Source organism: Mustela lutreola, chromosome 12 (genome assembly GCF_030435805.1).
Source record: "Mustela lutreola isolate mMusLut2 chromosome 12, mMusLut2.pri, whole genome shotgun sequence".
Lineage (NCBI taxonomy): Eukaryota > Metazoa > Chordata > Mammalia > Carnivora > Mustelidae > Mustela > Mustela lutreola.
Genome location: NC_081301.1, coordinates 34,125,099 through 34,151,392, shown reverse-complemented (window position 1 = coordinate 34,151,392; position 26,294 = coordinate 34,125,099). Strand labels below are relative to the sequence as shown.

The 26,294-nt window shown below is 42.5% G+C and overlaps 1 protein-coding gene across 3 annotated transcripts in view; it reads right to left on the bottom strand.

The window, feature by feature from the left end:
* Positions 1-26,294, bottom strand: part of FBXO10 (F-box protein 10) — a 68,466-nt gene that overhangs the window by 30,956 nt on the left and 11,216 nt on the right. The window contains exons 1-2 of one of the 3 annotated variants that reach the window (XM_059142019.1): positions 24,546-24,661; positions 21,828-21,946 (exon numbers count right to left, since the gene is read on the bottom strand). The exons of 1 other annotated variant lie outside the window; for it this stretch is intronic. In XM_059142019.1, the coding sequence (XP_058998002.1) occupies positions 21,828-21,902 (75 nt within the window). In that variant the 5' untranslated portion in view covers positions 21,903-21,946; positions 24,546-24,661. Of the gene's footprint in view, positions 1-21,827; positions 21,947-24,545; positions 24,822-26,294 lie in introns of those variants that run through there. One more of the 3 variants, XM_059142021.1, reaches the window with a different exon arrangement.

The window sequence follows — 26,294 nt, the reverse complement described above, 5'->3', positions numbered from 1 at the left end:
GGTTTTATGAGGGAAACACCCTGCTAACCACTACCGAAATCAGAAAACAGAATTTTGTCAGCTACTCTAGCAGCTTCCCCGTGTGCCCCATTCCAGTTCTCCCCACAAAGGTAAACATGCTCCTGATTCCATAGTATCACTTCCTTAGGTCTTTGTGGTTTCACCACCTAAGTATACATCTTTAGTCTCTACAGTTTTACTTTTGTCCTCAGGTTTTTAGTTCAGTATGTGTTTGGTTCTCATTCCACCCACAGGGTCCCCTTCCATCCCTTTCTTTTCAAGTTGCCTGTTGAAGCTCAACCATCTGACCACTCTCCGTCTTAATTTTGCTGACTGCATGCTTTCTCATGGGGGAGTTCACCTTGTTGCCCTGGCTTCTGTATTCTCTGCACATTGGCAGATGGATCCAGAGGCTTGATCAGACTCAGGTGCAATCCCTTTAGCAAGGGTACAAGTGGTATTGCATGTTCTTATCATCAAATGTCCACAAGTCTAGTTGCTCTTTTTTTTGATGTTAGGTGTCCACTGATGCTCAATACCTAGATCCATGAATTCCCTGGAGGTAACAAAATGGTGAGAATTCTAACTGTATCATTTGGTTGATTTCTTTGGTGAAGCAATTATATTAGGAGATGCTTCTCCTCAAATACCATTTGGTTACCCCACTGTACTGTACCCTTAGGAAAGGCCTCTTTCATTTTCCAGGTGTCAAGACAATGAATTGGTTCCATGAATCCATTATTCTTTGAAGGTAACCCAATCTCTGTGTGTTTAAACGATTATGATGAATTCATGGATTTTTTTTTTTTTTAAAGATTTTATTTATTTATTTGACAGAGAGAGATCACAAGCAGGCAGAGAGGCAGGCAGAGAGAGAGAGAGAAGGAAGCAGGCTCCCGGCTGAGCAGAGGGCCCGATGCGGGGCTCGATCCCAGGACCCTGGGATCATGACCTGAGCCAAAGGCAGTGGCTTAACCCACTGAGCCACCCAGGCGCCCCTAAGATCTTTTTTAAAAAAGAAAAGAAATGGAAGACAGAGCCTGATGCAGGACTCGATTCCCAAGGACCCTCGGACCATGACCTAAGCTGAAGGCAGCCGCTAAATCAACTGAGCCACCCAGGCATCCCCTGTCTTCCATTTCTAAAACACTGTCACTTCCAAGATGTCACATAAATGGAATCATACAGTACATAATCTCTTGGGACTGGCTTTTTTTTTTTCGCTCAGCATAGTTCCTTAGAGATTCATTCAAGTTGTGCGCATCACTAGTCCTTTTCTTTATAAAGCTGAGGAGCATTCCATGGTACAGACGTGCCACAGTGTGCATCTGCAGAATCTCGACAAAGTCATTCACATGTGTAACTCCAACCCATATCAAAAATAGGATATTACCATCACCCCAGAAGATTCCCTCATGACTTTTCTGTCAATTCCTACCCCAAATCCCAAAGGGCAAACACTGTTGTGAATTTTCCAGCATACGTTAGTTTTGTTTGTTCCAGAATTTCATATAAATGGAAACATGCAGTACATATTCTTTTGTGCTAAGGCTTCCTTCACTTAGTATTACCTTTCTGAGAGTCATCTATTTTGTTACATGTATCAGTAGTTCATCCCTTTTTATTGCTGAGCAATTATTTCATTGTATACTATATTGATATATTGCAGGCTTAAAAATCAATTCTCCTACAGACAGAAGACTGAACTGTTTCCAATTTGGGGCTATTATGAATACTGCTGCTAGGAGTATTCTTACACAAATGCTTTGTGCACATATATTTCAATTTCCCTTTGAGTGTGTTCACATCTTCTATTTTTTTTTAATTGGGTAATCTTTTTACTATTCAATATAGGACTTTCTAATACATCCTTTGCCAAATATATGTTCTGTGAATATTTTCTCCCAGCCTGTAGCTTATCTTTTCATTTTCTTGATGGTGTCTTTTGATGAGAAGTTTTAAATATTGCTGAAGTCTAACTCACCTTTTTCAAATGACTGAGCCCTTTTAACCGAGAAGGTTTTGCTAAATTCCCTTGTTGTGAAGATATTCTCCTATATTTTCTTCTAAACGTGTTGTGATTTAACTTTTATATTTTGATCTATGATCCATCATGATTTAATTTTTGTTATGGTATGAAGTAGTGGTTGAAATTAAGTTATTCCAGCACCATTTGTGGAAAAGAATCTCCTCTCCCCAGTTGGGTTGCTTTGGTGCCTTTGTTCAAAATCGAATGACAGTAGTGTGGGTCTATTTCTGGATGATTTATTCAATTTCATGGATCGATTTGTTAATCCTTATGCTAGCACCAAATTAGCACTACATTTCTGACACTTTTCCTTTCATGAATTGTACTTCTGGTGTCAAGTCTAAGAACTCTACCTCATTCTGGATCCTGAAGACTTTCTCCTATGTTTTTTTCTTAAAGTTTTATAATTTTACATGCAGGTCTGTGACCACATGTTAATGTGGTCATGTTAACTGCGGCCACACAGTTAATTTTTGATTAAGGTGCAAGGCTTAGTTTGAAGTTCATTTTTGGGGGCTTATGGTTGTCCAAAAGTCCCAGCACCATTTGTAGAAAAGCCTATCCTTTCTCCATTGAATTGCTTTTGCACTTTTGTCAAAAATCAGTTGAGTGATAGTACTTGGCAAGATGGTGGAAGAGTAGGAGACCTAAATATTATTAGGTCTCAGGAGTTCAGCTAGATACACCTACAAACTCAATAGGAGATAGAAAAGAAGAGCAGCAATTCTAGGAACAGAAAATCGACCACTTTCTGGAAGGTAGGACGGATGGAGAAGTGATTCCGAGGCAATACATGAGAAGATAAAATGTTGGGGGAAGGGGTAGGCTCCTGGCAAGTGAGTGAGCTGCAAAACACAAAATCGGAGCTTTTCGAAGTGAGGGATGTTGTTCTAGAGGCTAACTAGGGGGCGGAGCCCTCATGGGGACAATGTGGTCTCAGGACCTATGGGGTCACAAAAAGACCAGGGGTGTCTGAGTGTGGCAGAGCTCCCAGGCATTGGAGCAGGGAGGCCGGCTACAGAGACTGAGCCAAGGAGGGTCTCTTGGCTCGGGGTTACCTTAAACCATGATCTGAGGCACAGTCGGGCCACTACTCTTCGAGCAGGGACCCCACAAGTGGCAGATCCAGAGAGACCCCCTCCTTCTCCTCCAGGAGGAACGACGCGGGAGTGCGTGGGGAATCTGCTAGGTTTGGAGACTCCAAACAGGGCTGTGCACCAGAGATAGAAACGCTTGGTCACAGGCCAGGTGAGCATGGAGTGCAGCCAGAGATCAGGGAAACGGGAGTGACTGACTGCTTTTCTCTAAGGGCGCACTGAGGGGTGGGGCCCTGAGCTCCCAGTTCCTGTGTGGGGTTCCTGTTCTCCAAAGCTCTACAGAAAGCATTCAGGAAAAAAGCTCTCGAGAATGAACCCAAGCAGATTACTTAGCCTGTCCCCTGGGAAGGGTGGTGCAATTCTGCCTCCTGCAAAGACATTTGAGAATCATGGGGCAAGAGGACCCACCCCCAGAAGATTAGCAAGAATATCCACACAAGACCAAGTTCACCAATCAATGAGAACTACGGAACTCCAGAGTTAGGGGAAAGCAACACATAGAATTCATGGCTTTTCCCCCATGATTCTTTAGTCTTTCTTTTCTTTTCTTTTTTTTTTTTTTTTTAAAGATTTTATTTATTTATTTGACAGAGAGGGATCACAAGTAGGGAGAGAGAGAGAGAGAGAGAGAGAGAGAGAGGAGGAAGTAGGCTCCCCACTGAGCAGAAAGCCCGATGCGGGGCTCGATCCCAGGACCTCGGGATCATGACCTGAGCCAAAGGCAGAGGCTTTAACCCACTGAGCCACCCAGGTGCCCTGATTCTTTAGTTTTTCAAAGTTACATTTTTAAAATTTTGTTTTCTTTTTCTTTTTTTTTTTTTTTTTTTTTAAAGATTTTATTTATTTATTTGACAGAGAGAAATCACAAGTAGGTAGAGAGGCAGGCAGAGAGAGAGAGGAGGAAGCAGGCTCCCTGCCGAGCAGAGAGCCCGATGCGGGACTCGATCCCAGGACCCTGAGATCATGACCTGAGCCGAAGGCAGCGGCTTAACCACTGAGCCACCCAGGCGCCCCTGTTTTCTTTTTCTTATTCTATTTTTTAAAAATCTTCCTCTTTCCTATTTTAATGTTTTTAAACTATTTTATCTTATCAATATCTTTTAAAAAATTTTTCATTGTTATAGTCATATTTTATCCCTTCATTGTACTTAACCTTATTTTTGTATAGATATAGGTTTTTTTTTCTTTAAAAATTTGAGATACAGTTTCTTCTAGTAGATCAAAATATACCTGAAATATAGCACATGGCTTTGTTTTAGTCTCCAGCCTGATCACATTTTTTCCACTTTTTTCAACCAACTTCTTATCAATTCCTTTTTAAGCATCTTTTTAAAATTTTCATCTTTACAGTCATATTCCATCCCTTCATCATGTTTATCCTTATTTTTGTATATACATAATTTTTCTTTCTTTAAAATTTTGGGAGGTATGATCTCAGGGTCCTGAGATCGAGTCCTGTATCGGGCTCTCTGCTCAGCAGGGAGCCTGCTTCCCTCTCACTCTCTCTGCCTGCCTCTCTGCCTACTTGTGACCTCTGTCAAATAAATAAATAAATAAATAAATTTGGGGAGGTAGTTTCTTCTAACAGACCAAAATACACTCAAAATCAAGTGTGTGGGGTCGCCTGGGTGGCTCAGTGGGTTAAAGCTTCTGCCTTTGGCTCAGGACATGATCCCAGGATCCTGGGATCGAGCCCCACATCAGGCTCTCTGCTCAGCGGGAAGCCTGCTTCCCCTCCTCTCTCTCTGCCTGCTTCTCTGCTTGCTTGTACTCTCTTTCTCTGTCAAATAAATAAATAAAATCTTTAAAAAAAACAAATCAAGTGTGTGGCTCTGTTCTATTCACCAGTCTAAAATATATATTGTTTTTCTTTTTTTTTTCTTTTTCTTCCCCCTTTCTTCTCTCCCTGGTATTGGGTCTCTTCGGATTTGGTTAGTTATATTTTTCTGGGCTCATTGTTACCTTTTTAGTATTCTGTTCTCTCATTCATCTATTCTTATCTGGATAAAATGACAAGGCAGAAAAACTCACCACAGAAAACCCCCAAAACAAACAAACAAACAAACAAACAAGAAAACACCAAGAGATAGTACCAATGGCTAGGGACCTAATCAATATGGACATTAGTGATATGTCAGAACCAGAGTTCAGAATGATGATTACCAAGGTGCTATCTGGGCTCAAGAAAAGCATGGAAAATACTAGAGAATCCCCTCCAGTAGAAAAAAGATCCCTTTCTGGAGAAATAAAAGAACAAAAATCTAACCAAGTTGATATTTAAAAAGCTATTAATGAGGTGTGATGGAAAATGGAGGCTCTTACTGCTATGATAAATGAGGCAGAAGAGAGAATTAGTGATATAGAAGACTAAATGATGGAGAATAAAGAAGCTGAGCAAGAGAGAGACAAACAACTAATGGACCACAAGGGGATAATTTGAGAGATAAGTGATACCGTAAAATGAAACAATATTAGAATAATTGGGATCTCAGAAGAAAAAGAAAGAGAGAGGGGGCAGAAGGTATATTGGAGCAAATTATAGCAGAGGATTATTCTAATTTGGTGAAGGGAACAAGCATCAAAATCCAGGAGGCACAGATAATGCCCCCTCAAAATCAATAAAAATAGGTCCACAACCCATCATCTAATAGTAAAACTTACAACAAGTCTCAGTGACAAAAGGAAAATCTTGAAAGCAGCTCAGGACAAGAGTCTGTAACATACAATGGTAGAAATATTAGATTGGCAGCAAACCTATCCACAGAGACCCAGGAGGCCAGAATGGCATGATACATTCAGAGCACTAAATGAGAAAAACATGCAGCCAAGAATACTATATCCAGCTAGACTGTCTTTGAAAATAGAAGGAGAGATAAAGCTTCCAGGACAAGCAGAAACTAAATGAATTTGCAAACACAAACCACCCCTACAGGATATAGTGAAAGGAGTCCTCTAAGGAAAGAAAGAGCCTAAAAGTAACACACCAGAAAGGAACAGAGACAATATACAATAATAGTCACCTTACAGGCAATGCAATGGTACTAAATTAATATCTTTCAATAGTTACCCTGAATGTAAATGAGCTAAATGCCCCAATCAAAAGATACAGGGTATCAGAAGGGATAAAAAAAAAAAAAAAGACCCAGTGATATGTTGTCTACAGGAAACTCATTTTTAGACCCAAAGACACCTCCAGATTTAAAGCAAGGGGGTGGAAAACAATTTATCATGCTAGTGGACATCAAAAGCAAGCTGGGGTGGCAATCCTTATATCAGATAAATTAGATTTTTAAGCCAAAGACCGTAATAAGAGATAAGGAAGGACACTATATACTTAAAGGGTCTGTCCTACAAGAAGATCTAACAACATTAAATATTTTTGCCCCTAACATGAGGACAGCCAATTATATAAACCAATTAATAAAAAAAAATCAAAGAAACACATCGACAATAATATAATAATAGTAGGGGACTTTAACACCCCCCTCAATGAAAATAGATCATCTATGAAATAAAAGGCTTTAAATAACACACAGGACCAGATTAACATCACAGATATATTCAGAACATTTCATCCCAAAGCAAAAGAATACACATTCTTCTCCAGTGCAAATGGAACATTCTCCAGAACATATCACATCCTGGGTCACAAACCAGGTCTCAACCAGTACCAAAAGACTGGGATCATTCCCTGCATATTTTCAGACTACAATGCTCTGAAACTACAACTCAATCACAAGAGGAAAGTTGGAAAGAACTCAAATACATGAAGACTAAAGAGCATCCTACTAAGAATGAATGGGTCAAACAGGAAATGAAAGAAGAATTTAAAAAAATTCATAGAAACAAATGAAAATGAAAACACAACTGTTCAAAATCTTTGGGATACAGCAAAGGCAGTCCTGAGAGGAAAATATATAGCAATACAAGCCTTCCTCAAGAAACAAGAAAGGCCTCAAGTACACGACCTAACTCTATACCTAAAGGAGCTGGAGAAAGAACAGCAAATAAAGTCTAAACTCAGAAGAAGAGAAATAATAAAGATGAGAGCAGAAATCAATGAAATAGAAGCCAAAAGAATAGAACAGAACAACAAAACTAGGAACTGGTTCTTTGAAATAATTAATAAGATTGATAAGCTCCTGGTCAGATTTATCAAAAAGAAAAGAGAAAGGACCCAAATTAATAAAATCATGAATGAAAGAGGAGAGATCACAACCAACAACAAACAACTATAAGAACATATTAGGAAGAACTATAACAGGCAAATTTGACAATCTGGAAGAAATGGAAGCAATCCTAGAGTCATACAAACTACCAAAACTCAACCAGGAAGAAATACAATACCTGAACAGACCCATAACCATTAAGGAGATTAAAGCAGTCATTAAAAATCTAGAATCAAAAAAACAAGAGCCCAGGGCCAGAGAGCTTCCCAGGGGAATTTTACCAAACATTTAAAGAAGAATTGATACCTCTTCTCCTTAAACTGTTCCAAAAACTAGAAATAGAAGGAAAACTTCTAAACTCATTTTATGAGGCTAGCATTATCTTGATCCCAAAACCAGATAAAGACCCCATCAAAAAGGAGAATTACATTGTAATATCCTTGATGAACATGGATGCAAAAATTCTCACCAAAATACTAGCCAACAGGATCCCACAGTACATTAAAATGATTATTCACCACGACCAAGTGGGATTTATTCCTGGGCTGCAAGGCTAGCTCAACATCCGCCAATCAATCAATGTGATCAAACACATTAATAAAAGAAAGAACAAGAACCATATGATACTCTCAGTTGCTGAAAAAGCATTTGACAAAATACAGCATCCTTTCTTGATCAAAACTCTTCACAGTGTAGGGAAAGAGAGTACATACCTCATTATCATCAAAGCCATCTATGAAAAACCCACAGTGAGTATCATTCTCAACAGGGAAAAACTGAGAGCTCTTCCCCTAAAGTAGGAACAAGGCAGTATGTCCACTATCACCACTGCTGTTCAACATAGTACTAGAAGTCCCAGCCTCAGCAATCAGACAACAAAAAGAAATAAAAGGGATCCGAAAAGGCAAAGAAGTCGAACTCTCACTCTTTGCAGATGATATGATACTTTAAATGGAAAACCCAAAAGGCTCCACTCCAAAACTGCTAGAACTCATACAGGAATTCAGGAAAGTGTCAAGATATAAAATCAATGCGCAGGAATCAGTTGCATTTCCATACACCAACAGCAAGACAGAAGAAAGAGAAATTAAGGAGTTGATCCCATTTACAATTACACCCACAACCATAAAATACCTAGGAATAAATCTAACCAAAGAGGCAAAGAATCTGTACTCATTAAACTATAAAGTACTCATGAAAGGAATTGAGGAAGACACAAAGAAATGGGAAAATGTTCCATGCTCATGGATTGGAAGAATATCATGAAAATGTCTGTGCTACCTAGAGCAATCTACATGTTTAATGCAATTCCTATCAAAATACCATCAACTTTTTTCAAAGAAATGGAACAAATAATCCTAAAATTTATATGGAACCAGAAAAGACCCTGACTAGCCAGAAGGATGTAGAAAAAGAAAGCCAAAGTTGGTGGCATCACAATTCCAGACTTCAAGCTCTATTACAAAGCTGTTATCATCAAGACAGTATAGTACTGGCACAAAAACAGACACATAGATCAATGAAACAGAATAGAGAGCCCAGAAATGGACCCTCAACTCCATAGTCAACTAATCTTTGACAAAGCAGGAAAGAATGTCCAATGGAAAAAAAAACAAATGGTGTTGGGAAAATTGGACAGCCCACATGCAGAAGAGTGAAACTGGACCATTTCCTTATACCACACACAAAAATAAACTCAAAATGGATGAAAGACCTCAATGTGAAACAGGAATCCATCAAAATCCTTGAGGAGCAACCTCTTCGACTTCAGCTGCAGCAACAGAAATATAGCCGCAGGCAAGGGAAGCAAGGGCAAAAATCAACTATTGGGACTTCATCAAGATCAAAAGCTTTTGCAGAGCAAAGGAAACAGTCAACAAAACCAAAAGAGAACTAACAGAATGGGAAAAGATATTTGCAAATGACATATCATTTGGCTAGTATCCAAAGGGCTAGTATCCAAAATCTATAATGAACTTATCAAACTCAACACCCCGAGACCAAATAATCTAATCAAGAAACGGGCAGAAGACATGAACAGACATTTCTGCAAAGAAGACATCCAGATGGTCAACAGACACAAGAAAAAGTGCTCAACATAACTCGATCAAGATCATCCAGAGTTCTCTTTTTCTCGGGCAGCACAATTGGCAACATTTGAGACCATGGCTACTCTGGGAGGACAACCAGCACCACCATGCTAACCTGAAACAGACACACATCATGCATAAAACATAATCCTCTGTTTTGGGTTAAGACACTGAGAATTTAGGGACTGTTACCACAATATAACAAAGGCCTTCCTGACAGAGCATGTGAAACTCCGAACAGCACTAGTAGGAAGCTCCCAGATACCCTGAGATGCCCATTCCATGGTTTGTCTGAAGCTACTTTTAGTGAACTTCCCAAGACTGAGCCAAAACCTAGCTCTTAGTTACTCCTTCAGGTGGTCTCAGTTCTGTTCCCCTGGAGCCACTGGAGTTCTGCTCTCTTATACATGTTGCATGTTGGTATAGGCCTTGGATGCCAAACCTGGAAGCTTGTACTCTGTCTACTATAGGTTCCTCAGGAGAAGAGTGGCCTGATCAGAGCTCTAGTTCAAGGAGATCCATCCATGAGAGGTAGGTCGGATAGAACAGTGATAGCAGAAATTTACAACTTAGCAAATACTAAATGATGGTTTCTTTCTTTCAGGATTATATGAGGGCCTCCAGAGGATTTGGGGCAAAGCTGCCTGGCATGGAAACTACTGGAGCTTCAGTTTTCTTAGGATTCCAAGAAGCCCACCCCACAGTGAAAGCTATGGGTCTTGCAGCAGGCCTGTCAAGGGAAGGAAGATATGCCAGCAGAGGATTTCCCACCCTTCAGCACATGCCTTCCTCTAAACTTGGCCATGTCCCCAACTCTAGCAACACCCCACAGGCTGAATCTAAAATGAGGCTGATAATTCTACCCTGAATACCTCTGAACTCAAAGAGGATTTCCCTTTATTCAGCTGTCACACTCCCTATTGTTCCATTGGCTTTATCTACTGTACCTTTACACTAATCCGTGGGGATCCATGCAGCAACAGGGATTTCTATAACCAGGTAACAGTTAAAAAAAATGTATTCAAGTTTTGCCCTTCCTTTTTGCCAGTGGGGCCTCTGAGCTATGGAATTAAAAGTAACGAATGTCCCCTAGGGCTTGTGCACCTGGAGTGTGAGCCTGGAAAGAGCTGGAGAAACAACAGTGGGAACTTGTTTGGGATGGGAGGGAACAAGGCCTGAGGTAAGCCTCAAGTTGTTCCCTTTGCGTGTTCCCAAGAGTGTAAGAACTCAGGGCTTCTATGTGACATCCTCCTAACTCTCTGAGTCACCGGGTGCCCCCAGCCTCAGCGGGTGGGGCAGAGTGTACCCTCTTGGGATGTGAGCCCCATAAGACTTGGCTCTCAACAAGCAAGCTCTACTGCTTCCCAGTGTTGTGACTTGAGCAAATCCTTTAATCTCTCCGAACCTCTGTCCTCATCTGTAAACAGGCTCATGACGGCTGTCCTACTACACTTCATGAGCATTTTGAGAATTTCCAAAGAAAATCATTTATTCAATGAAGATTCATATATTGCTCACTGTCTCATTAGGCATTGCTCTAAGCACTGACAAGCAGTAAACAAGTTGAAGCCCTACCTTTAGACATAGACAATAAATTTAAAAAACAGTAACAAATGCTATGAGGAGAAAATAAAGCAGACTTAGGGGCATGCGTGTGTGTGCCATTTTAGATACAGTTGTCAAGGAACAGGTCCCTGAGGAAGTGACTTTTGAAGAGAGACCTGAATGACATTTGAAGTCATGGGATGGGATGAGCTCACTAGAGAGAAAGAGAGAGAAGTCTGATGACTGAGTCCTTGCCAGGCTAACATCTAAAGGGCATGTAATGGAAAAGGACTCTCTGCAAAGGAGAAATCGGGAGTGAATATGCTTACAGAAGCGTGCAGGACTCTGGTCAACAGCAGGCACTGGAAGAGAAGCTTTGCTTTGTTCTGCTGTCTAGGCTCCCACTGCTTTCGAGAGAATGGGTCTGTCGGCCAGTCTGCTGAGCATCATGATGCACAGGCAAGGTAGGGTCAGGACTAAAACCTCTTACATCTTACTAGATGTCTAGTGACATCTCCATAGTTCACTTGGGTTTGTGTGGGTGGGTTTGTGCGGCGTGTGGGAGGGACATGCAGAAGTGCCCAGTTACAAGGACTGCTCATGTGACTCGTGAGACAGTGTGTGCAGATGTACAGTGATACCTACTATGAGGAAATTCATGGTGATGAATTATACACATTCCCTGCCCTCAAGAAGTTTATCTTTCTATAAATAATGTTTTTTTCTTTATTTATTGCCTGGCTCCACGAGCAAGTCCTGAAAAGCAGAAACTTCCTATCATTGCTTTGTATTATGTGTAGAACTCTGCCTTGTCCATGGTAGGTGTTCCATAAACATTTATCAAAGGAATGAATCATCATCATCATCATCACTATTTGGTATATTAGAATAGCTGAGACTGTTTAATCCATTAGCCACGGAATTTGTACTGTGACAAAGATCCCGGTGGAATAAAAAAAGAAACCTGAGTATGTAGTCCACACTATAAGGGAATCAGGAATAAGACGAAGACCCTATCCTCAAGTCTGGTAGGAGACAAATCTATCTCTACTTCCCCAAAGTCCCCAAATCATAATATATCTTTAAGTGAAAAAGTGCTTAGGAGTGCCATAAGAGGGAAAGCCTTTGTTTAAAGACTATAAATGGCACCTCCAGGTAGGGAAATCAGCCCGTAGTAATAGAAGACAACAAAACCAGCAGCAGCTACCACTTACTCAGCACAAATATCTGAAAGACACCATATTGAGCACTTTTCATGCATAATTTCATTCTATTCTCTCAAAATCCCTCCACAAAGCTTTGCAACTCAGAGTGCTGTTCCTAGGACCAAGGAGTTGGTTAGAAACATCAGTTCTTGGGCACCACCCCATACCCAGTGGATCAGAATTGGAATTTTAACAAGATCACCAGGGATCTTGTGTGTTTGTATGTTTGAAAAGCACCGATCTAAAGTATCCCTGTCTTCATTTTACAAATGAAGAAACTAAGTCTGGGAGAAACTAATGTGGCAAATGACTTACCCCAAGTCACTCTGCTAGAAAACAAAAGAACCCCCCTGTGAACCAGGTCTGACCCCAAAGACTAGGTTTTTGTTTGTTTGTTTTTTTAAAAGATTTTATTTATTTATTTGACAGAGATTACAAGTAGGCAGAGAGGTAGGCAAAGAGAGGGAAGGAAGGGAAGCAGGCTCCCTGCTGAGCAGAGAGCCCGATGTGGGGCTCCATCCCAGAACCCTAGGATCACAACCCGAGCTGAAGGCAGAGGATTCAACCCACTGAGCCACCCAGGCGCCCCACCAAAGACTAGGTTTTTTAACCATTAACCCAAGCTTCATGGATAAGGGGGCCTTTCAAGAGCGGCACTCTGAGATATGGGTGGGGCTGGGGCATGCAGAGAATCCAGGAAAGGGGACTGCAGACAGAGGAGAGTGTCAGCAAAGTCGCAGGGTAAAGAAACCTCTAGCCAGGCTGAGGACACAGTAAGAAGCTCAGTCTGGCAGCAGCTCCAGGAGTTTGAAAGGGTCAGGAAGAAAGGCCAGCTGGATTGATTCACAGAGCTCTCACTAATTTTGCAGGCAGGGGGAACTGCCTTGAATCCCAGTATAAAAAGGCCCTATCCCTTATCTGAGAGGACTCAGATGAAAGGGATTCAGCAGGCTTTTAGTCTGGGTTCTGCCTCTCCCTCACTGGGTAATCTTGAGGGCGGGGCACTTCATAACTGCTGTGTACATTATACAATGAGCTGCCATGTTCTTCATTGTTTACTAAAGAAAATACACGTACATCCTACTTATGGGAGGCCACATCAGTATCAAAGTGGCAGGAATTTTAATTTAAAAAAAGGGGGGGGTAGGGGAGATTCTAGGACAGCTCAGAACCCTATCTAGAGGGGCCCTTGGGTGGCTCGGCCATTAAGCATCTATCTGCCTTTGGCTCAAGTCATGATCCCAGCATCCTGGGATCAAGCCCCGCATCTGGCTCCCTGCTCAGCCTGTAGCCTGCTTCTCCCTCTCCCTCTTCCCCTGCTGGTGTTCCCTTTCGGGCTGTGTTTCCCTCTGTCATATAAACAAATAAAATCTTAAAACAAAACAAAACAAAACCCTCTATTTAGAATTGATGAAGGGAAAAAAAATACAACCTCCCATGTTATGAAGCACACTAAACACCAGTGTAAATTACTACAAACTGAATTAATGAAGCAACTGTAACAGGTTAATTTTAGATCTTTCTTCAAATCAAAGTTAATGTCTCTTAAGTTTTGTGGATTTTATTTTGAAAGTACACAGAATAAATTACTGTAAATCAAGAAAGAGCCCTGGGGGCACCTGGGTGGCTCAGTGGGTTAAAGCCTCTGCCTTCAGCTCGGGTCATGATCCCGGGGTCCTGGGATCGAACCCCGAGTCGGGCTCTCTGCTCAGCAGGGAGCCTGTTTCCCCCTCTCTCTGCTGCCTCTGCCTACTTGTGATCTGTCAAATAAATAAACCTTAAAAAGAAAGAAAGGAAGAAAGAAAGAACCCTGTATACATACCTACACACATACTATTGGAAATGAGACAAAATTTAAAACTTTGAAAATGACAAAAATCTCAGCTGGGCTTTTCATAATTTCTTTAAGGCTCAGCCCTCCTCAGCCTGAAAAATAACTAGCTGTTTCTTATTTTAGCTTTGAAATTTGATGGCATAGACCAGAAGGCTGTGTTCTGATGCATGTTTAGTGCCGAGTGTGGTCGGGAGCAGTGAGGGCTCTCTCTCCCTCCTTCAACACCCTGTCCATTCATGGTAGTTTACCTATAGAGTGTACTGGGTTGGGAATTCCAAAACCTGGGTTTTAGTCCAGATTCTCATCAGCTGGGTGACCTGGAGAGGGCAGGGAATGGTGTGTTGAGGGCTTACTAAATGTCAAGTACCTCTTATATGTCATCTCAGTGAGCAATTACAGCAATGTAAGAGGCAGGAGTCTTCTTATCCCCAATTCCAGGAATAAAGTTACTCCTTTTATTGAGTTAGTAAGCTGTGGTTCCTCACCTGGACTGAGTGTGGAGCCTCTGTTCTTTCTGCTGCAGCAGCCTCCCTCCTAGCTCCCTTCCTGAGCTTCTGAGGTTCCTAAACTTGTGAAAAGATGGAGGAGGACCTTCTAACCTCACCACACAGACACATAAACTCACAGATCATGAAATAAGGATGAATTTAATCCTGCAATTATGCATTAGTGCATGAGATTGCTGGGGCTCCTCCCAGGCATGGTCTGTGGAGAGAACACCTGATCAGAACCTTTCCCACTACCTCCTGACTCCCACGCCACCACACACAGCTCTCATATTTCTCCTTAATTGCTCTCAGCTTGAGGCAATTCCACACCAAGTGATTGTTATTTTACACCCAAAATTACACATTCAATGGAGTCAGACCATCCTGTGTCTGAGCTTTATCTATAAAAGTGGGGATAATAATACCTTAGGGAGTTGTTGTGAGGCTGAAATGAGAGAATGGATGGAAATCACTTAACATTGCGCCTGACACATAGTAAACACACAATAAATGGTGATGAATTTCTTCTCTCCTAGGACCTTTCCCTGTCCCTAAGTTCCTTTCTTTCATTGTAATGCATTTGAACCAAACCTCCAATATCTCAGAAAAAAAATTAATTATAGGCAATAATTTAGGGTTTTCTGTTGTGAGGTAAGAACAAGGAGACCACAGAGGGAAAGGAGCTCACTGCCAAGCCCACTGCCCTGCTCCATGGCCAACAATGCAGATACTGACAGCCGGCCAAGCAGTGGGTGTATTATTTATTGTCCTCAAGCCGACAAGTTTTGTAGCTGCTGACCATCCGATGACAAGAAGAGTGAGATTTCTTTTCACAGCAATCATTAGCAGTAACAGAAATTCACCCACGTGGGCACTGACCCCAACTTCTGAATATCTGTTCTAGTGAGTCTTCTGATCTCAGCAAGTGCAAAGGAAGGGCTTAGCATATAAACCTATGTGGGCTAGTGAGGATATTATGGAATAGGATCACAGTAGGGTTGGATCTTCCAGAGTGTAGGATGAAAGGTTTGGATCCACAGCAGCCCCATGGGGTTGCCTGTGGGGGCTCATCACGTGACTCAGCCATTCCTCATGGGTCAGCTCCATTCTCCTTTTACCTGGAGTCTATAAACACTTTCTCTTTCTCAGTGCTTCTGTTTCCCCATAACACCAGCTAGCCAGAACTCTTCAAAAGCCTGACTTTACATATCATTTCAGCCTCAATTTCTGTAGTTAAGCGCTCTTCCACAATCCCCAGTTCAAATTTCTACAAACATGCATCTTTGTTTTCCAGTAGTTCATATCACAGGTCGTTGGTAAGCCTATGAATTGGCTGTTCTTGGGTCTGACATTCGGCTCTGGCCCACGAAATTCTGACTAGGGAGTAGGAATAGAGCAAGATCTTATGGGAGAAAACATGGTTATGTGGGACTGACATGAACAGGAGTTGTGGAAGTAGAAGCTGCTCTGAGAAAGGCCTGTGGGAATAGCCAGCACCACAGCTGACATGCTGACTACACGCCCACATACTAGACAGCCCATACTAGCTCTCCCTTTTCTCTGCTACTGTGGACCAAAAACAATGACAAAGCACTGCCATTGGCATTGGTTGGTGGGTGAAGGAACTGCCTGGCCAGATTCCTCCTTCCCTATCAATGGGCTCATGAAGAGGTGATGTCTTCTCCCTTTTTCTTGTACAGATTAACTGAGTTAATTCCAATCACACCCTCTTCCTTCTGTGTGTTACTCTTCCAAGTCACTACTCGGCACAGTGGACTGAGGTAGCTATTATTTTTGTCTGTCCAGCACACCTTTCCTCTTCTGGTTCCTCATAGGAACTCTGCTCCCACTCCAGTTAGTCCATTTAGAGGTGGGACTATCATATATAGTGCCTCAACCCTCTATCTCATACTTGACCCAAAGCAGAATCAGAAGATCCCATCAGTCCTGCCAGTGGTGGGGACAACCTGGAAGCATTCATTTGAGGAATGAAGGAATTAAGACACGCAAGGCTGAATGACTGAGAGAGACGGAGCAGGAGATACTCTTAAAAAATCCTAAAAAGATTTTTTGAACCCTTGGATCTACTATGCAGTTTTATTTTTTATTTTTTAAATATTTTATTTATTTATTTGACAGAGAGATCACAAGGAGGCAGAGAGGCAGGCAGAGAGAGAGGGGGAAGCAGGCTCCCTGCTGAGCAGAGAGCCCAACTCGGGTCTCAATCCCAGGACCCCGAGACCATGACCCGAGCTGAAGGCAGAGGCCCAACCTACTGAGCCACCCAGGCGCCCCACTGTGTAGTTTTATAAGCAAACAGATTTTCTTTTTAAAGTCCAGAGAGTCTAATAATGTGATTACTTGCAACCAAAAGAGTCCTGACAAAATCATATTGTTTTCTCAAATTCTTCGTTCTCTCACCTTTTTCCTCCCTCATTACATTTATTCTATCTGTTGGTCCTTAACTGACTCTAATCAAAGCTAACACACTGTGTTACAACTAGTCTACCACTAAGCAAGATGGAAAAAATAAGAGATCAAGTGGTCTAAGGTCCCGTACTGTCCAAAAGAAGAGTGGGATATTTATCCATATTTATTTATCCATAAATTTATTTATTTATTTATTATTTATCCATAATATATTTATCCATAACTTATCAACTTCGGTTAAATTAAAATTTCAAAGGTAACTATTCAAGAAGAGCAAGTGCATAATATCCAAACTAGAAGGAAAAGAGCAAATGACTAAAAATATTCCAAAAGGAGGGAAGAGCTAAAGCAAAATGGAGTACTAACAAGACAAATATATTGAAAGGATAAAATATTAAGGCAAGCGTAACCCTAAGTACATCAGTGGTGACATTAATAAGGACCAAATTTTCCAATGAAGAGATTAGAAACAGGTGATAAAAAAGCAAAATGTGGGGTGCCTGGGTGGCTCAGTGGGTTAAAGTCTCTGCCTTCAGCTCAGGTTATGATCCCGGGGTCCTGGAATCGAGCTCCGTATGGGGCTCTCTGCTCAGCAAGGAGCCTGCTTCCCCCCCTCTCTCTCTGTCTGCCTCTCTGCCTACTTGTGATCTCTGTCTGTCAAATAAATAAAATCTTTAAAAAAAAAAAAAAAGCACATGCTATTTATAAAAGACATATTTAAAACACACAGCACAAAAAGAATAAAACTGAAAGGATGGGAGAAAATATACCTAGCACAGATTAACCAAAAATGAATGGTGTAGTCACATTGGTATCAGATAAAATAGAGTTTAAGGCCTCCCCCAACTCCCTAAATCAACCAACCAAACAAAAAAAAATCCACCATTCTTTAGAGATGAAAAGGGCAACCTTATAATGATAAAAGATTAATTCACCAGGAAAATATAACAAGTTTATATTTGTATACACTTAATATGGCTCAAAGATAGCAAAAAAACAGAAGGTGAAATAAGCAAATTCATAAACTTAGGATATTTTAACACATTTCTCTTTGTAATAGCAAGAATAGGCAAAAATAAACCCAGAAGATGTGAATTAATAAATCTGACCTAATGGAATACAGAACACTGAATCCAGTAACTGCAGAAGTCACATTATTTTCAAGCACACATGCAACATTTATTAAAATGGACCATAAACAAAGTCTTAATAAAAATTTCAACAAATTTCAAAAGATTAAAATTATAGAGAACAAGCTCATGGACCATAATAAAAGATAACCAGGAAATACTCATATATTTGAAAATTAAACACACTTCTAAGATAGCTATGAGTCAAAGAGGAAATCACAATGGAAATTAGAAAATATTTAGAAATAAATGACTAAAATATCACAGATCAAAACTTATAAGCACCTACTAAGCAGTGTTTGCAGGAAAATGTGTAGCTTTTTTTTTTTTTTTAAAGATTATTTATTTATTTGATAGATAAAGATCAGAAGTAGGCAAAGAAGCAGGCAGAGAGAGGAAGTGAAGCAGGCTCCCCACTGAGCAGAGAGCCAGATTCCAGATTCGGGGCTCCATCCCAGGACTCTGGGATCATGACCTGAACTGAAGGCAGAGGCTTTAACCCACTGAGCCACCTAGGCGCCCCAAAAATGTGTAGCCTTAAATGGAAAGAATCAAAAGGATACAAATGAGGGGCACCTGGGTGGCCTAGTGGGTTAATTAATAAGTCCTTAGCTCAGGTCATGACCCCATGGTCCTGGGATGGAGCCACACAACAGGCTCCCTGCTGAGAAGGGGACCTGCTTCTCTTTCGACCTACAGCTCCCCTGCTCCTGCTTTCTCTCTTGCTCACTCTCTCAAATAAGTAAATAAATTATAATTTATATAATAAATACTTTATTTATTTATTTGAGAGAGTGAGACAGAGAGGGAACACAGGGAGGAGGGGCAGAGGGATAGGGAGAAGCAGAGCCCCCACTGAGCAGGGAGCCCAATGTGAGGCTCGATCCCTGGTGCCTGGAATTATAACCTGAGCCGAAGGCAGAGGCCCAGCACGCTGAGCCACTCAGGTGCTCCTAAATAAATAAAATCTTAAAAATAAATAAATAAATAAATAAATATAAATAAAAATATTTTTAAGAAAAAAAATTTTTAAGAAAAGTAGAATGAAAAAATAAAAGAGCAGATCTTAATGAAATAGAAAACCAGCTTACTATGGAGAATATCAATGAAGACAAAAGTTGTTTCGGTGAAAGGAAATGCTACTGAAACTAAGGAAGAGTAAAAGGGAGAAAACGTAAAAATGAAACTAACGAAAAGGGGCACATCACTACAGATGTCGCAGACATTATAATAACAAGGAATATTACAAACAATTTTATATAAATAAATGTGAAACCTTTAAAGGGGCCAACTCCTGGAAAAATATCACTTAGTAAAACTAAAGAAGAAATTAAAAACCTTCAGAACCATTAAAAGTATTGAATCTGTCATCAAAAATAACACAACAAAACACAACGAACTTCCAGAACCAGGTGGCTTTATCACTGCACTCTCTGAACATTAAAGGGACAAAGAAAGGAAACTAGAATAGACGGCAGATGAAGAAGGTAATGAGCAGTAGTTACATTTTTTTGCACTGGCTGTGGCAGCAGGATTGTAGAGTTGTTCCACTACCCTTCCTCTTGTAAATTTTCCTAAAAATTGTGACCAACCAGAATCCTGGAGCTGTATCTGGGTGGAGTGAAAAGAAAAGAATGTATCTCAGGGCACCTGGGTGGCTTAGTCGTTAAGCAACTGCCTTCCTGCCTTTGGCTCAGGTCATGATCTCATGGTCCTGGGATTGCACCTGCATCAGGGCTGTCTGCTCAGTGGGAAGCCTGCTTCTCCCTCTCCCACTCCCCCTGCTTGTGTTCCCTCTCTCGCTGTGTTTTTTTCTGTCAAATAAATAAATAAAATCTTAAACAACAACAAAAAAGAATGTATCTCAATGGAATGTAGAGAATACTATTAGTAACCCAACCAGAGTCTCCACTAGCCAGTACACCCAACCTTCTCATAGGAATGTCAGTTGATAACCCACAAATGTCCCTTCTCTGGAAAACTGCCACCTCACCTGGTTATACCAGTCTTCCCCTCCTCCCCCCACCCTGCTTCCCTCATTCTCCTTTTCCTGAGCACATCCACAATATACCACATGAACAAGAATCCCTATTTCAGGTCCTGCCTCTACAGAACAGGATCTAAGACATCACTATTTAGGACGGTAAAAGAGAATCGCAGAGTAGAAGATATTCTTAAAACATGTAATTGACAAGGGACTACTAATCAAAATACATAAAGAACTCCAACAAATCAATAAGAAAAACTGATAAACAGGCAAAAGACTGAATAGGCAATTTGGGAAAAGAGGATATCCAATTAATCAATTAGTGCCCAACATTAGTAGTAACCAAGGAAAAGAAAAGTAAAATCACAAAAGCTACTACAGACCCATGAGAAGAGTTTAAATGGATAATATTGAGTATTTGCAAGGATGTAAAGCAACTGGAACTCTGACATACCGCTGGTAGGAGAGTAAATGGTTACAATCACTCAGAAAACTGGCATTATCTAGCAAAGCAATTCCACTCCGGCACTTATTACCTACAGAAGTTTCACAAAAACAACAGAAAATGTCTAAGGATGTTCTCTGCTGTTCTGTTCTTGGTAGTCAGAAGCTATAAGCAACACAATTATCTGTAAACTATGGGACAAATAAGTATATTGTGACATATATCATGAAACAGCAATGAAAATAAGCATGGTAACCTCATGGATGCAGCACACAAAGCAAAAGAAAGCCAACACAAAATGCACACAGTATGATTCTATGTATGAAGTTAAAAAAAAACTAGTAAAATTATACTCTTTAGGGATGCAAATATAGGTGACAAAACTACAAAGAGAAACAAATGATTATCATGTAAGTCAAGGTAGTGGCTTCTGGGAAGGAGGGTTGCTACTGAGTACTGGCAATGCTCCACTTCTTGACATGGTGGTGGTTCCATGTATATTTCTCTTAGAATTGTTAAACTATGCAACCATTTGTGAGGTTTCGTTGCATGCACTGTTATACCTCATATTTTGAAAGTTTAAATTAAAGACAATGAGGGGGCGGCTCGGTGGCTCAGGTCATGATTCTGGGTTCCTGGGATAGCCTTGTGTCAGGCTTCCCTGCTCAGGGGGAAGTCTACTTCTCCATCTGCCCCTCCCCCGACTTGTGCTGTGGGGAGGGGGGAGGGAGGGTAGGGTAGGGTGGGGGGTGGCGGCGGCTCATGCTCCAGCTCGTGCTCGTGCTCCAACTCTCCAGCACTATATCAAATAAACAAAGTCTTAAATAAATAAAGACAATGAAATACACATACCAACTATTGTTTGATTCTTAAAAAAGTTGAGGGAACTTCATTTTAAAATTAAAACCTAGCCCTATATCCCTAACAGAGTACATGCCATTTAAATTTGCAATAGTGCCTACTTTTCCTGGGATTATGGGTGGAGAAAGTCTCCTGGGAACAGTGCTTTGCCAAGAGACACCAGAGGATCCTTCTTCTATATGAAAAGCTCAATAGGCATCCAAAGTTCTAGGGTAGCTATCTGCCATTTGAGAATTCTTGGTAGGCAGAATCTTGGAGAGGAAGTAGAACAAATTTGCCAAAATACCTTGGGTTAGGGTCAGGAATGGATTGAGCCTCCAAACCCTGATGAAAGGTATGACAATAGGGTAATCTCCTGAGGGGTCTGCAGTGACCCTGACCAAGGCTACTAGCACAAAAGACCCCCAAATACCCCCAAAGAGTACTTACTGGAGGACAAGCTCAACACACTGCCCAGAGTGCGGTGCTTTAGGGGAAAATGGCTAAGCATGGGAGCACAAACTAAAAAAGCTCTAACCTTGGAATCCAAGCATGGGATCAAGCTGGCAGGAACCTGGTCCAATAAGGGCGCTGAGCAGCAGAGACCGCACATCCTTGGAGCGTGCAGGATAGCTCTTCAATAGTGATACCATGTAGCTGTGTCAGAAATAACAATGTGGGTGGACTGCCCAGACCCTGGAGTTCTCTCTCCTTTGGAGAGTGGAAGTCAGATTGACTTCTTTGGATTGTTTAAGCCCCAGGGGAGCTTGGAAGCGGGAGACACTGGAATTCTCACCAAAGAGGGCATTAAAGGACTTGGGAGATTACTTGGAAAAGTAAAGAAGTCTCTGACTACATTAGACCCAACTGGTGAAATGAGACATACAGGTTAAACATCTGAAATAGACAAAATCTTAATCAAATGTCTCTACTATCTACCTTTATACACACAACACCACGTTTATGAGTAGGAAAGTAATACAACACCCTAAGCTAACAGAAGGAGGGTACTGAGAGAAATTAGCAGTCATTTAAAAGCCCATGATAGGTGACTTAAGAGGAGGTTCATTCATTAAGGCAAACTGAAAGAACATATGCTTCTTGTACCATCTATTACTACTATGTGACTGAGACATGCCCAGGACCCTCCCTCCCACCTCTGAGTGCTCTCCCTGGATCCTTGTCTACACCTTTATCAGAAGCTCAGATCTGCTCTTGCAGATGTAATGCCCTGACTATCCCTCCAAAGATTCCGAGTTCCCTAAACCAGGGTCTTTGTCTTTATCTGTTTCTACTTGGCCCCACTCCTCTTGGCTATGGCATGAATATACGTTTGTTAAAGGAAAGAATGAAGGAGGGGAAAAGGAGGAAGGAATAGTACGAATGCACTGCACTGAAGAAAAAAACAACAACAACCCCAAAGAACAGAGGACCACCACCAGAAACAGAAATCCACAGTGAACTGGGGACTGCTTGACCATGTATTACTTAACAGCTACTTGTGCTATCATAAAAACAATTCATCTGATAACCATGGAAACCAAAACGAAGGCAGTGTGGCGAGGGTGGCTCTTTTCGGAAATCTAAAAACAATAAGAGGCCTGAAACCAGAAAGACAAAGAAATCCAAGTACTCCAGGCCAGAAGGAAATCCTTTCCTAAAAGCCCTGACAAAGCAGCATTTTCTTCAGTTTCTAGAGGCTTCAACAAGGGCTCAGGGACCTCCAGTGACTGATCGTAAAATAATTCAGACCTCTCTGTGTGGTTCTGTCCCTTGGGGCCAGCTGCTAAGAGGAAAGCTCACTGGGAGACATAACTTATTATTATTATAAAATGTACTGAGAACCAGCAGAGGGAGATAAATAGATTTCTCCTCTTGCTCCTAGTAGGTGTACAAGCACACAGTAGGTCTCCATAAATACTTGCTGAATAAATGAATTAACAAAGAAATCAGGGAAAGCACAGAGTCTGGTTAACAGTATGTGTTCTTTCTACCACCCAGTGCCAACATTCTGTCCAGCACTGAGAATTCAAGTCCTGTCCTCATTCTGGGTCCAGTTTCTCCATGTGCAAAATGAGACAGCTGGATTAGACAGTTTCCCAGGCGTCTTCCTACTCGAACAGTCAATCACTGTACTGTGCTTTTCTTGGTGGCAGCACATGCCTGGCACTTTTCTTTCCCCTCAGAGGGAATCTGATACCCATCTGCTCCAGTACATGAATGTTCCCATCCTGCCTGACTCATTTGGTAGGAACAACAGGTTCACATGCCAGTTGTAAATGAGAAGGCAAAGGGGGCCCAAAAAGAGAAGAGGGAAAACGATCCCACTTGGCCTCTTTCGTGGGGAACCCAAACAGTACTCTTTTTAGGACTAAATATATACAAACTGCAGTGTGATTATTCTAAACACCCCTCATGCGAAGCTCTCTCTAGCTTACCAAATAAATTGAACGGTATATGAATAATTGAGCACTTTGGTGCCAGAGACTGTGCTAAGCCCTTTGCAGTGAACCTCACAGCAACCTCATGAGCTAAGTACTATTATTATCTACTTTTAACAGATGAGGGTTTTGTGTGGCTCAAGGTCACACAGCTGGCAAGTGGCAGAACTAGGACTTGAACCCAGGTCTAACTGACTCCAGAGTTCGGCTCTTCAAATGGCTTTCCCCCTTGAACTCCAGTGCAGTCTGATGAGGGAGGCAAGGCAGGTGTTAACACTCTCCAGGTGTTACTACCTGGAGAAACAGACTCAGAGACTTGGGATTTGCACAGAATACACAGGGCGCTTACTAGTAGGTGCCCGGCCCCAGATGCCCCTGCCTTTCTGGGCGAAGGCTCTTCCCACCCCCAGAAATCTGCTTCCTCCTCTGTGACTTCACTTGCACACTCGTAAAACCTCAAGGCTGACGGCAAACGCGGAGCTCCACTTTCCTGGCAGGCTCGTTCTACGGGCTGGGAAAACGAGGCACAGCTCTCCACCGGCGCGGCAGAGGCTCCAGGTGCCAGGAGAGTGCGGGAGCGCCGGGCCGCGGGCGACCTGAGGGCACCCTCTCCCGGTCCCGCCAGAGCCAGGTGCTCAGCCTCCGCCAGGACCGAGAGGCGCCTCTTCGGCGAGTGGCCTCGGAAAGCGCCCCACGTCCCCCCCCACAGGCAGCCTCCAGGCGCCCAGGCCGCCCCCTGCTCGGGGCCCCGGGCATCCCGCGGACGCGAGCGGAATAACTTCGCCGTCAGCCTCCGGTAGCCGACCGCCGCTTACCTCTCCGGGGGCTCTCCGGGGCGCTCGCCCACAACGGTCCGGGGCCGCGAGAGAGGGAGCCGAAGCGCAGCCGAGCGGAGACGCGAGGACTGCGGCGCACAGCCAGGGGGCGGGCGGACGCGCCGCGAGCCCCGCCCGGGGGCGGACAGCTGCGGGGCTCTTGCGGGCGGGCGCCGTCACGTGACGCGCGAGGCGTGGGATGCCGGGAGCCGGGGCCCGCGGCCGGGGCGACGCTCCCAGACCACCGCAGAGGGAAGAGGAACCCGGAGTCTCTGCAGGGAGGGAGCAGGGAGGGGAGCGAGAGGGAGACGCCAGGGAAACGCTTCGGATGCTGCCAAGTCGAGCTTGTGGAAAGGACGGTTACGGCTTCCAGTGCGTGCGTGGCCCCAGAAGGGCAGAAATAGAATCAGTGGGCGGAATTTGCAGGGAGGTATGCGGGGGTCAATACCAAGAAGACTCTTCCAGTCACCAGTTATCTGTGAGGGTAATGGGCTGCCCCAGGAGGTGGTGAGCAACTCGTGGGTGTGCACGCAGGAGCACATTCAACAAACTGACCGCTGGCTGTAGGCCAGGCAATCTATTGGGAGTTTATATTAAATTATTATATGTGGGGCGCCTGGTTGTTCTGTCGGTTAAGCGTCTCCCTTCTGCTCAGGTCATGATCCCAGGGTCCTGGGATCCAGTCCCCTTGGGCTCCCTGCTCTGCGGGGCGGGTTGGGGGGGGCTGCTTCTGCCTCTCTCATGAATAAATAAAAAAATCTTTAAAAAATAAATTATTATTTGTATAATGTTTAACGCAATGCCTGGCACACAGTAAATGTTGCACAGGTGTTAGTTGTTGGTGCCAGTGTTGATTATTATGGGCACAGAAATGAATGAAACTTCTATGGTTCCTGTCCTCCTAAAGTTAATTCTTGAGTTCTTGAGTGGATAAGGTAGTCATTAATCACTATCATTTTTAAAAAGTGTATTTAAAATAATGGTAAGTTCACCAAAGGAACCCTAATTTTAAATTATGGGGCAAGATGAGGTTGGTCAGGAAAGATTTCTCAGAGGAAGGTTAAGGAGTGAGCCAGATGTAAAAGAGGCACAGAAAGCCTGAGTGAAGGTTTTTACCGGGGAGGTGGGGGTGGGGGTGGGAGGGTGAGTGAGGCAAGGCAAGGCAGGGCAGAGGAAAGAAGATTGCTTTTTGGGCAAATTGAAGATGTCCAGTTTGTCTGAAGCTTATTGTATTAAGAGAACACTGTAAGTGAAGTTAAAGAGGTAGGTAGGTGCCAGATCATGCAGCACTTAGTAGGCCATGATAAGGATTTTAAAATTTTATGTAAAAGGAAGCCATTGAAGTGGTGGAGAGGGGTTTGATAACTTTTTTTAAAAAACGGCCAGCTACTGTGTGGATAATAGACAAAAGAGCGGAAGCAGGGTTAAGACCTGGACCGGGGTATTGGTAGTGAAGATAGAGAAATGAATCTGAGATACTTTTTTTGAGGTAGAATCAAACCGGTTTGATGTGGGCCCATGGAGCTGCTATTTATTGAAATGGTTAACTACTGTAAGGAGAACGTATTTGGAGGTGGGAGATCCAGAAATCAATTTTGCATTTGTTAAATATAAGATACCTGGATCACCAAAATGAAGTGATCAAACAAGCAGTTGGATATAGACCCTTGGATTTTAATTAATTTTTTAACGCAGGGCTTGAACTGACGGCCCTGAAATCACGACCCAAGCTAATATCAAGAGTCAAAT